The sequence below is a fragment of the Anabrus simplex genome, chromosome 3 (genome assembly GCF_040414725.1).
Source record: "Anabrus simplex isolate iqAnaSimp1 chromosome 3, ASM4041472v1, whole genome shotgun sequence".
Classification (NCBI taxonomy): Eukaryota; Metazoa; Arthropoda; class Insecta; order Orthoptera; family Tettigoniidae; genus Anabrus; species Anabrus simplex.
The window spans coordinates 310,752,946-310,765,164 of NC_090267.1; the positions used below are offsets into that span (position 1 = coordinate 310,752,946).

A 12,219-nucleotide genomic window follows, 5' to 3' on the forward strand; every position below is an offset into this window, starting at 1 on the left:
ACAGACAGACAGACAGACAGACACAGATAACCTGTTATTGAATAACCATGTCCACGTGATCATTGCATGTCAAAACAGCTTGACCTTAGTATGACACATGCCCAGTCCTGCTATCTTGTTCCACGCGTTAGACATAGCTGTCATCTTAAATTCAATCGCTATAAGTTTCTAGAGTTCAAATCTATAAGCTCCAAAAGTTAAAATCTAAAATTGATTGTTCTAAACGCTAGCGTATTTAACTCCACAGTCGCTCGGATCCGAGACCTGTAGTACCTCCTACATAGTCGCCATCTTGTCTTGTTACGTTCAGTTTCTACACTTGGTTATCAAACTTGAGGTCTGTAAGGTTAACGCTCTTGTACAGTTAAGCATGGGAAACGGATTGAACCCAGGGTCCGTAAGGTTACACCTGCACATGTTAGGTTATAAGGTCATGAACCATGCATTTCAAATCACCCGCGCTGTGACGTCACTGTTCTGTCAGGAGAAGGCCTGCGCCTTTGGTTATGATGTTATGTGAAGATAAGCATACACTCTTAGCCAACAGTCTGCATTTTGAATCGCCAGTGCTGTGACATCACAGCAAAGAGCCTGTGTGGGGTTAGGTTACCGTTCGGTTAGGTTACACACGTACAAGTCATCTCCTCCAAGGGGAGCAATAAAGAGCCTGTGTGAGGTTAGGTTAGTGTTCGTTCGCAAGGTTAGGTTAACACATTATAATTACGTCTTAACCTCATCTGCAGGTCACCTAACCGATTTTGCTCCTCCAAGGGCGCCTGACCGATTCGGCTCCTCCAAAGGGGTCGTGACCTGTCCGACTCAGCTCCCCCAAGTGGCCCATGAGGTTACCATTCCCCTCACACGCAAGGGTCTGGTGTCATAACCTCACCTATGGGTCAAAAACACCCCAGGTTGGCCAGTGATGTTAGCATTGCCCTGGTAGATATGGATATGATGTCATAACCTCTCCTAGGCGTCAAAAGCACTGCAGATCATTCCCTGATGAATTGGGCCCCTGCAATGAAGTCTGTGAGGTTAGGATTGCCCTCGTACTTAAGGTAATGCCGTTACTCCACATTTCAACCTCACAGAGAGGTCATTGAACTCATCTAAGTACCCACATAGGTACAGTACTAGGTTAATGACTCAGAATCAACATTGCTTCACTACTCAAAAAAGCATAGGAAAATGCTGATGCAGCACCTATTGTTTTATAACATATTTCACCCTTCTACTGCCATTCAATGGGCAAGTCTGCATATCTGCCATGGTAAGTTGAAATCTTGTTGAATATTGCCTAGATTTTTCAAGGCAGATAAAATCCCATTGTTTTAAATTGTAATAAATAGAATGCTATGATACTTCCAGAAACTATTACAAAGACCACACTTGTATAAAATTTTGAATTGTACTGAAGCACAATTTTCTGTCTAACCTAACAGAAGGGTGTCTGGAGTATAAGGAGTTGGTTTCTGATCTCTGATAAAGACTTCTGAATGTCATTGTTGCGCTGAGTGGTACTTACAAATGTCAGTGTTCTAAATGATAACAAAACCAGTTAAGGTGTTATCTATGTAGCATTTACAAATGTACAGCTGCAACAATGCCAAAGCAAACTGAACAGTACTGGGTAGGCTACATTACGACCCTTTATGATACAAACTATAGTTTATAGTTATTTAGGTATTTTTAAAGCATGCAAGGAGTGGAATCTTATAATGTCAAAGAGAGGGATCAGCTTTGTGTTGAATACGGCAGGAAAACCTGTGATGAGATGAATTCTGAAGGACAAGAAAGTGAACCCACGACCTGCAACAAGATGTACCCCAGAAATCATGAGGAATGTCACGGCCTTTATGTCTGGCGGCACTCCAGCAGCACAAAGTGCCATTGCAAATATGTCAGGGACATCTTTAAGAACTGTTAATACTATCATCAACTGGGATTTGAATATTGAAAAACATTGCAAAACCTGTGTTCACAAGTTGTTGGATCATCACTTTTTAGAATTGCACACAAATGATAGGAAACTATACGAGAAACCTGGCAGGAGAAAGATGGAAAATTGTGGTCCCTTTAGATGAAGCTTATATCTGTCTAAGTGACCATAATAAACCCTGCACAATTTACTACCATACGAAGGGTGATTCTTTTTTTCTCCTTTCAAAAATGGTACTCAGAATGTAGGAAAACTTTTCAAAGGATTCGTGAGTATTGCATGATACTGTTATAATGGGAAGTTAACTATTCACTTTGTTGCTCAAAAGGCCAAATTCAGTTCTCTGTACTATCAAACTGAAGTTCTGACTCCCATTTACCACACTGATCCTGCCTCTGTATGGCACAGCCTCAAACAAGGTATGTGTGCATCAAAATAGGGTGTCAAATCATGCTTCCGGTTCAACACTAATTTTCTTAGAGAAAATGGAACAAAAAACAGGAATACGCATTAAACTCTTGAGTGATATTTCAGTGAAATCACATGATACTTTTCCCATGAACTTCCATGCCTTTGTATGTATGTATGTATGTATGTATGTATGTATGTATGTATGTATGTATGTATGTATGTATGTATGTATGTATGTATGTATGTATGTGTATGTAAAGTCCGTCAACAATGCCGCTGGTGGGATCCTCAACTGCTCTGCCATCAGCTGTCATAGATGGCCTAGGCATCACTGAGGAGGCGTACTAGGGAAATGAGGAGTGAGGTAGTTTCCCGTTGCTTTCCTCACCGAGCCAGAGTTGTTATTACATATCAGTCTGCCAAGTCCACTGAAATGCATACACCAACCGACCCTATGAGCAACATTTTCATACCATTCATAGCAGGGACTGGCTGCATAAGGATTGGCATTACTAGCATCGTTTATACCTCAGTCACTTTCATATTGTCAAAGCCAAGGATAAGACAGAGACAGATCTATGAAAGTAACAAAATTGCTCTAGCCTATACCAGAAGACATAGTGCACTGTAAACACTAGGTCCTGCCAGCAAAGGCATTTTCATGCCTTTAGACTGCTGAAAAGAGCTCGGAAACAGGTGTCCTCATACTGTAGGAAGCCTATGGAAAACCTGTAAGGAGGAGTGGCAACAGATGGACATGAATATGCTTTATAGAAGTCTTCTTCAGTGGAAATTGAGGTGCAGAGCTATAGTTCATGTGAAGGGACATCAAACTGAGGACGATAGATGGTGGAGATACAGCTTTTCCTAAGGTAAAACCCAAGTATAATTTGCTACCAGAGATCGGAAACAACCTTGGTACCCACTGTGGGTGGGGGACACAAACGAAGAATACACCCACGGTATCCTCTACCTGTTGTAAGAAGCGATTATAAGGGGCCCCAGAGGCTCTTGACTTGGAAGTGTTGTTTGGCGACCACGGGGACCTTAGCTGAGTTCTGCCATTTTTTCCACTTACTTGTGCCGGGCTCCTCATTTTCATCTATTCTGTCCGGCCTCCCTTGGTCAACTCTTGTTCTTTACTGACCCCGATGGTATTAGAGCATTCAAAGCCTAAGGAGTCTTTCATTTTCGTGCCCTTTGTGGCCCTCTCCTATCTTCGTCCATTACTTCACTTTTCAGAGTGACGGATCCCTTCTTTTTTCTTTTCTCACTCTCTCTCTCTCTCTCTCTACCCCCTGTGTATGGGGTATGCACACAAAGAATACACCCACGGTATCCCCTGACTGCCGTAAGGGGCGACCAAGGGATGATTGAATTAGACCCACTTATGATTAGTACCATCACGTGGGGAAAATCATGGGTCGCCTTTTCTTGCGAGTAGTACCACTATGTTAGGTTCACAATAGGTTTGTGATTAGTAGCAGTAGAGAGTGTTTCACTGTGGGTTTAAAGTACCTGTGATTAGTACCACTACATATGGAACACCACGGGTCTGAGTGTTGCCTGTGATTATTACCACTATATGAGTGACACTGTGGGACTGCGTGACCTGTTATTAGTATCCACTATGTGAGGAACACCACGGGATAGTTCGGGTCCCTGTGATTAGCACACCTATTAGTTCACCTAGGTGAGGAACACCATGGGTTTGGATTGCCTATGAGTGGCACCATTATGTGAGAAACAACATAGGTCTGCGTTACCTGTGCAACGGACATTACTTGTGAGTAGTACCGTAATGTGTGGAATGCCGTGAGTCTGTATTACTTTTGATTAGTACTACTGAGGTACGTTACAAAAAAATACCTTTTCGAAAATTCTAAAGTGCTAAATACATAGATATAGTGTACAGAATATTCTCCATCGTTCTCGTCTACCCAGTACCATTCTGGAAGCTACAGTGTGTTGCACAATTTTATAGTGGATTACAAATTATATACAGGTTCTTACATTAATTGAACTGATATAAATGTCTATATACAGTGCATGTTTGATGACATAACCTCACAAACAACGTGATCATATCGAATGTACATATGATGTCATAATAATAATAATAATAATAATAATAATAATAATAATAATAATAATAATAATAATAATAATAACAATAATACTAAATGGATGTAAACACTTGATAGCTATATGTTACAAGTAATAATAATCATCATAACCATAATCATAAAATAATAATAATTGAAACTTGATATTTGCATTACTTACAGGTGAGAGAATATTGTTTTCAAGTTATATCAGTTTATCGCACGTGTATCAATATCTCCCCCCTATAACTTGAAACAATTCCTACAGTCTATCACACTCGTTGACTTTGCCTTGGACATAGATGGTATCTTCTTTCTCCCTTGATGTCGCTGGATGTGCTCTCTTCCTCTTGACCAGCTTGTGCCATGTCGGGGGATGGGGTTGCCTCACCGCCAGCCTCTTCTTCAATTATAGTTGATGCGTTCTCCTCACGAAGACTAGATGGTGTTGTGTCATTAGTAGCCTCTCCTCCAGGCTTACTCTGTATGTGCAGAGGTTGGGTGACTTGCCACAACTTCGATGTGTGGACCTTGACAGGTGGGTTGGTCTTTAGTAAGTAGACCCCATGGTCCAGCTGTTTATCCACCTCGATGGGATCAACCCACTTGGGTGCGAGACCTGCGTGAAACCCTCCAATCTTATTACTGACTGGGTGGTTACATCGCAGTACTTGGTGGCCTGGTAGGAAGATCTGGGTCTCTTTGACATCTTGAGCCTTGGCCTGGGTAAGGGATCTCTTCTCGGCCAAAGCTTGTTTCTCCTTGATGTTCTGCTGCTGCTGCTGCTGCTGCTGCCACTCTGCCAGGGAAACAGCTGCATCATCTCAACCCAAAGTGCTTGGTGGATGAATCTCTCATTCCGCAGTGCCGTATAGCTGTCGACCAAGGAACAGCTCTGCTGGGGAATAGCCGGTGACATGGTTGATGCGTCGTCACAGGACATAGAGTGACTCTAGTATCTGACGGTCCCACAGTCGATGTTCTTTGTCTATCAGGTGGACCCGTTCAATACATAGTTGTATTTACAATGTTATTTACATTACATGGTACTAGTTTCAACCCTACTCGGGGTCACACACTATCAGCTAAACTACACACACCGCAGCGCGAAGTCCAATTTGGTTTCTGCTATGAACTGAGAATTCCACCATTTAATATCTCCATGCGCAGTGTCTACTTTCTTATTAACAAGAATTCAAAATAGCTTCACATTCTGCACAACTCCAACAATCAACAATGCAGCCCATCAACACGGCTTGGTTACTTAATACACCAACTGCTAAATTCTCTGCTTAAGCTGATACAGTGTAAAGTCGACTCTGCATCTAGAGAGTATCACATTTTACTACCCAGACATTATACATACTTGCATATTTTTATATGTGCCATTTTACATTGTGTTCATTATTACCAGGACCTACTGAATTCCATTATTTTATTTTTTACAACACAGAGCACCTTATTTGTACTTTTATTCCAGACTTCTTAATATGTATTATTTACTTGTATTACGGTAATTATTACTCACCTGCATCACATGTAATATCTCTCATTTTCATTTGCAACATTTCAACCACACTTCATTGTAAATTATATATCCATAAGATTCTTACCGTTAAAAGACATGTTTTAGGATTTCAACATACATTGTCTATGTTTTAATATGGCTGATGATGATGACCCCGAGAAGGGTCAAACGAACATAGCTCGCCTTGTCTCTGAGAAGCAACCTTTGTTCATGGCTATACTCGACAAATACGAACCGAGAATAGAGTGTGTTTTGCACGTAACACTATTCTACCAAGATACAACCTTCTTATCAAATGGAAGTGGACCACTGATATCATCTCCCTTTAGTGAAATATCATGTAATATTCATTTTGTACTTTTTTCCACAGGTGTAACTTGCAATAGTCTGCATCCAGGCGTTATTAAAACAGATATCTGGAGAAATGCTCCCTTTGCTGGGATTGTGATGAAGTTATTATTTGGAATCTTCTGGAAGGTAAGGTTCATGATAGCCAAGTGACATCATCAGTAACTTCTTACCAGAGCAATCATGATTCAAATCCCAGTCAATACATGCAATATATGATTGATTTCTTCTTTATTTTCTGGAAAGTAATTACTTTAATATTTTACCAATTTTCATGTGCTGTATGCAGGAAGATATGAAGCTACAAATACCTATACGGTTGAGTCCCACAAACTCAACTTATTGTGGACTGAGAGGTTGTCAAGTATTTAAAAAATGTTGAGTTTTGCAGAATATGGGGTGGGTTCTTCACAGCTCATAATATTTTCGTGCATATTAAACTAATGAAAGTTCTAGCACAACATAGGACTCAGAAAAGTATAACATATCCTTAAATAATTGTTAAAATTAAAAAGAAACTTACATACAAAACTGAAGAAATGACTAGTTCTTTGTAGGTAAAAATGTTGTGACGCTTGACTGTCTCTCGCACTCATTTCATCCTTGTGCAGCTTCATCACATAGCATAGCAGATGCACCTTGCTCTTCCATGTAACAGAGCATTCCTTCAATGCCCTGTAGTCCTTCACCGTGAGTCATCTTTCTTAAAACTTTTCTGTTGTCTTCCATCTTTTTGTCTTCTGATTCATCTTTATTTATATCTTCATTCTCTTTTACTAGTGCAACTATTTCACTATTTAAAAGTTCACAGCTTTTATCCTGCCCCATCCATTCTCCAGAACCACCACCACTTAACATCTTCACAGCCTGGAATTTTCTTCAATAACTCTACTATTTCTCTCTTTCCTTATTTTTTGAAACTCGTTTCCTGAATGGTCCAGCAACTTTTTTCATGAGCAAACAAGGCTTATATGGAATAGAACCAGCTTTTGGGTGGTTAGGCCGTGTGCATTATGCAGAGTTTCGTCCAGACGTGCCATTTGGACTCATCAGCTGGAATGGCACGCCCCTCCAGGACTCTGCTTAGCAGTGGCAGACCAAACTGTGTGGCCCCGCCGTGTTAGCAAATCAAGTTTGCTAACCTGCTAAAGGAGAAATGACTTCTCCGTTTAAAAAATGCTCCCCCATTGGAGATACAATTTCAAAAAAGGCTTTCACAGCCGCAGATCTTAAAATCACAGGAATAGAACCAGCTTTTGGGTGGTTAGGCCGTGTGCATTATGCAGAGTTTCATCCAGACGTGCCATTTGGACTCATCAGCTGGAATGGCACGCCCCTCCAGGACTCTGCTTAGCAGTGGCAGACCAAACTGTGTGGCCCCGCCGTGTTAGCAAATCAAGTTTGCTAACCTGCTAAAGGAGAAATGACTTCTCCGTTTAAAAAATGCTCCCCCATTGGAGATACAATTTCAAAAAAGGCTTTCACAGCCGCAGATCTTAAAATCACAGGAATAGAACCAGCTTTTGGGTGGTTAGGCCGTGTGCATTATGCAGAGTTTCGTCCAGACGTGCCATTTGGACTCATCAGCTGGAATGGCACGCCCCTCCAGGACTCTGCTTAGCAGTGGCAGACCAAACTGTGTGGCCCCGCCGTGTTAGCAAATCAAGTTTGCTAACCTGCTAAAGGAGAAATGACTTCTCCGTTTAAAAAATGCTCCCCCATTGGAGATACAATTTCAAAAAAGGCTGTCACAGCCGCAGATCTTAAAATCACAGGAATAGAACCAGCTTTTGGGTGGTTAGGCCGTGTGCATTATGCAGAGTTTCATCCAGACGTACCATTTGGACTCATCAGCTGGAATGGCACGCCCCTCCAGGACTCTGCTTAGCAGTGGCAGACCAAACTGTGTGGCCCCGCCGTGTTAGCAAATCAAGTTTGCTAACCTGCTAAAGGAGAAATGACTTCTCCGTTTAAAAAATGCTCCCCCATTGGAGATACAATTTCAAAAAAGGCTTTCACAGCCGCAGATCTTAAAATCACAGGAATAGAACCAGCTTTTGGGTGGTTAGGCCGTGTGCATTATGCAGAGTTTCGTCCAGACGTGCCATTTGGACTCATCAGCTGGAATGGCACGCCCCTCCAGGACTCTGCTTAGCAGTGGCAGACCAAACTGTGTGGCCCCGCCGTGTTAGCAAATCAAGTTTGCTAACCTGCTAAAGGAGAAATGACTTCTCCGTTTAAAAAATGCTCCCCCATTGGAGATACAATTTCAAAAAAGGCTTTCACAGCCGCAGATCTTAAAATCACAGGAATAGAACCAGCTTTTGGGTGGTTAGGCCGTGTGCATTATGCAGAGTTTCGTCCAGACGTGCCATTTGGACTCATCAGCTGGAATGGCACGCCCCTCCAGGACTCTGCTTAGCAGTGGCAGACCAAACTGTTTTTTTTTTTTTTTTTTTTTTTTTTCACAAGGTTGGTTCATTCCTCCCCACATAGGGGGGAGGCGGGCCGCCAGCTGAACATTGCAGCTCTTTGGCCAATAGGAAAGAAAAATTACATAGAATTGCAAAACATAGAGAAGTATGTGTTGTACATACATATAGAATCAAAGTATATCATATCGCAAAGGATGACTGCAAGCAGAGACTTGTAATACATAACTGTAGTGGAGAAAAGCAACATTATGTAGATATGTAGGAAGAGGAACGGCAAGAAGAGTTATATATAGGATAAGTGATAAGGAAAAGGCATGACGGATGAGAAGACTAGAGAAAAAGACCAAGGTGTAATAGCAATAAAGTTATGTGATAGCACGGTTAGTGCCTTTGGATCAGTTTCACTGACATAGAGGGCATGTGCCAACACTGCCAAGAGCATCCTAAAAAATAATGATGAGAGCCGAAAGTAATAGTAGTCAGGGCAGTGGGGCAGCTAGAGAGGGGAAACTATGTGACATCAGAAGGAAAGAGGTGGGAGGAGGAAGGGGTAGGAGAATGACGATGAATAGCTTTAGCAAGAGGAGAAAGATTTAACGCTTCAGTGATGGAGAGATTTTGATTTGTGAGACCGGAAGTGAGGTAGGCGAGCCGGAGATCATGGATATGGGTGAGAATGGAGGGGAAGGAATGGTACGGTTGGAGGTTGGCGGTAGGTGTATCGTAGGGGAAATGGTAGGCTATACGTATAGCATGTCGGTCTAATATAAGGAGTTTCGTATAAGATGTAGCGTCGGCAGTCAACCAAGTCAGAGAGGCATAAGTCACTACAGGGCGAATGAAGGTTTTATATATATGTAATATTTGAGAAGATCGGAGTCCCCACGTATTTCCGGAGAGAATACGGAGGACCCGAAAACGTTGTAGGGCTTTCTTATAGACTAGGTTAAGATGATGGAGCCATTTAAGGTTGTTTTGGAAAGTAATACCGAGATATTTAAGAAGGGACGTTTCAGTTAATGGGATGTTATACATAGTGAGGTGAACACGATGGCGAGGACGACAGAGACGGGATTTAGTACGAAAAACTATGAATTGAGTCTTTGTAGGGTTAACAGTAATGTGCCAGGAATTTAGCCAGGAAGCCAGAATGTTTAGATATGTTTGCAGTGTACGTGTAAGGGTGGTAACAGTAGGGGTAAGAGCAAGGATAGCCAGGTCGTCCGCATATTGGTAAAGTCGAAGGGGAGGGTCGGGATGAGGAATATCATAGGTGAAGATGACGTACAGAATGGGAGAGAGAGGGGATCCCTGGGGCAGTCCTACTGCCACAGGGAAGGAATATGAAAGTGTGCCATGAAGGAGAATTTGTGCAGTACGTTGATGTAGAAAATTATGAATAAAACGGACTATGGTAATGGGAAGCGGGAGGTGACGAAGTTTGTAGAGTAAGCCTGGATGCCATACAGAGTCAAAGGCTTTATTAACATCGAGACATACCAAGGCTGCAGTACAGCGAGGACGTAAGTAGGCATTGAGGGAGGCGGAAATGTGAAAGAGATGGTCCTGGGTGGCATGAAGAGAACGGAAACCGACTTGAGATTGGGGAAGAAGACCTAGGGAGCGGAGATAAGACGAAAGGCGCTTACTCAAAATACCTTCGAGAATCTTGGAAAAAACCGTGAGAAGGGATATGGGACGGTAAGAGTGGAGGTCCGATAGAGGTTTGGCTGGTTTAGGAAAAAGGAGGATATTGGCATTACCCCAATGAGGGGGTAGTAGCCAGTATAGAGGATAAAGGTATAAACAATACTAAGTTGTTCAAGAAAGAGTGGTGGGGCTTCTTTGATATGGCGATAAGTGAGGCGGTCAGGGCCAGGAGAAGTGTTTTTCTTATTCTTCAGATAGTGGGAAATGTCCGAGGGAGTAATAGGGACATTAATAGGATGAGTATAATCGACAGTAGGAAAGTGGTGAAAGGAAGGTTGAAATTCAGGGAGACGGGGGTGAGTATATTGGTGAATGATAGGTTCATCAGGGTGGAAGAGGTCAGGCGCAGCAGAAGGGGTGAAGAGAAGACGAAGATGGTTGGCAAAGAGGTCCGCTTTATCTTTGTCTGAAAGAGGACGGGGGGGAGAAGTAAGTATGGGGTAAGAGGGAAGAGGTTTAGTTGTTTTCGTAAGGCGTCGGTAGGTGTGCCAGAATTGTCGAGGGTCATGGTAGTCAGCAAGATCAGTACATTTATCCATCCACATTTTTCGTTTAATAGCCTTGATGTAAGAGCGAGCGTGGCGTAACGTTCGGCGATGTTGTTGTAGAGTGGTAGGGTCCCGAGTTCGAGTGTAATGATGATAGAGATCGTGTGCTAGGTGTAAGAGGCGCAGGGCCTTAGGGGGAATGGGAGGTTTGGAAGGGTGATAGGAATGGCGAGGAATATGGTGCGCGTCAGCAGTAATAAGAGCCTGTTTGAGTCGGGTTATGAGAAGTTGTATGTTTGGAATTGAGGTAGGTGGAGGTAGGTGTTGAAGGCAGTTGACAATAGTGAGACGATAGGCATGCCAATTAGTATGTTCAAAGCGGCGGGTAGGGGGGGGACGGGGAGGGGTATGATTAGGAAAGGGAGAGAGGTCGGGGAGGGTTATAAGGGCAGGAGCGTGATCACTCCCAACAAATTGGAGTTCGCGGATGGTGACAGAAGTAGCTAAAGAGGGCGAGAGAAGAAGAATATCGGGAGTGGTTTGGGATAAAGGTAACGTATGAAAAGGGAAAGGGAAATGCATACCCCGGATATGAGCACATAGTGTCTGAAATTCTACATGTTGGACAGCGCTATACGAATTTATATTAATGTCTGCTACGATGACATAATCAGTGAACCGAAAATCAATATGCTTCACAAAATCTACAGGGACCGGGTTTCCGGTTGGCAAATAAAGAGTAGCGATTGTAAATGTTTTGCGAGGGGTGAGGATTTCAAGTATAAGGTATTCGTTGAATGTGTTGTGGAAGGGTGGGAAATGATGTTGGATAACCGTTAGGTCTTTTCGGACACCTATTGCTACACCACCTCGTGAGGAATGAGGACGATCACCGCGAAAAAGTTGAAAGTAGGGAAAGTTGGGGTGTGATGAGAGGTCAAAAAAGTCTCATTTAGTACAAAGATATCCGGGGTATATTGTGAGAGAGCAGTGTCAAAAAGCGGTCGGTTGGCAGAAAGCGAACGTATGTTAGTATAATAAAGTCTCATAGTATTAATTTATGAAAGGGACGGTACGCAAGGGAATGAATGCAAAATGCATTCTATTCCCGGAATAGATAACGTCTACATGGGTATTGAAAGCCAACCGAGCCGCTAATTGCACTTGTTGAAGGATGTGCTGGCGTTGGAAAGGGAGAATGTTCTGGAGTACCATCGTGATAAATCGAATGGTACTCTCTGAACTTGGGGGAGGG

General features: G+C 42.7%; 1 protein-coding gene across 1 annotated transcript in view; it reads left to right on the forward strand.

Moving 5' to 3' along the window:
* The window catches only part of LOC136867262 (retinol dehydrogenase 11), a 133,726-nt gene that overhangs the window by 104,336 nt on the left and 17,171 nt on the right, over window positions 1–12,219 (forward strand). Inside the window, exon 5 of the mRNA XM_067144405.2 lies at window positions 6,354–6,460. Coding sequence (XP_067000506.2) covers window positions 6,354–6,460 — 107 coding nt within the window. The remainder of the gene's footprint in view (window positions 1–6,353; window positions 6,461–12,219) is intronic.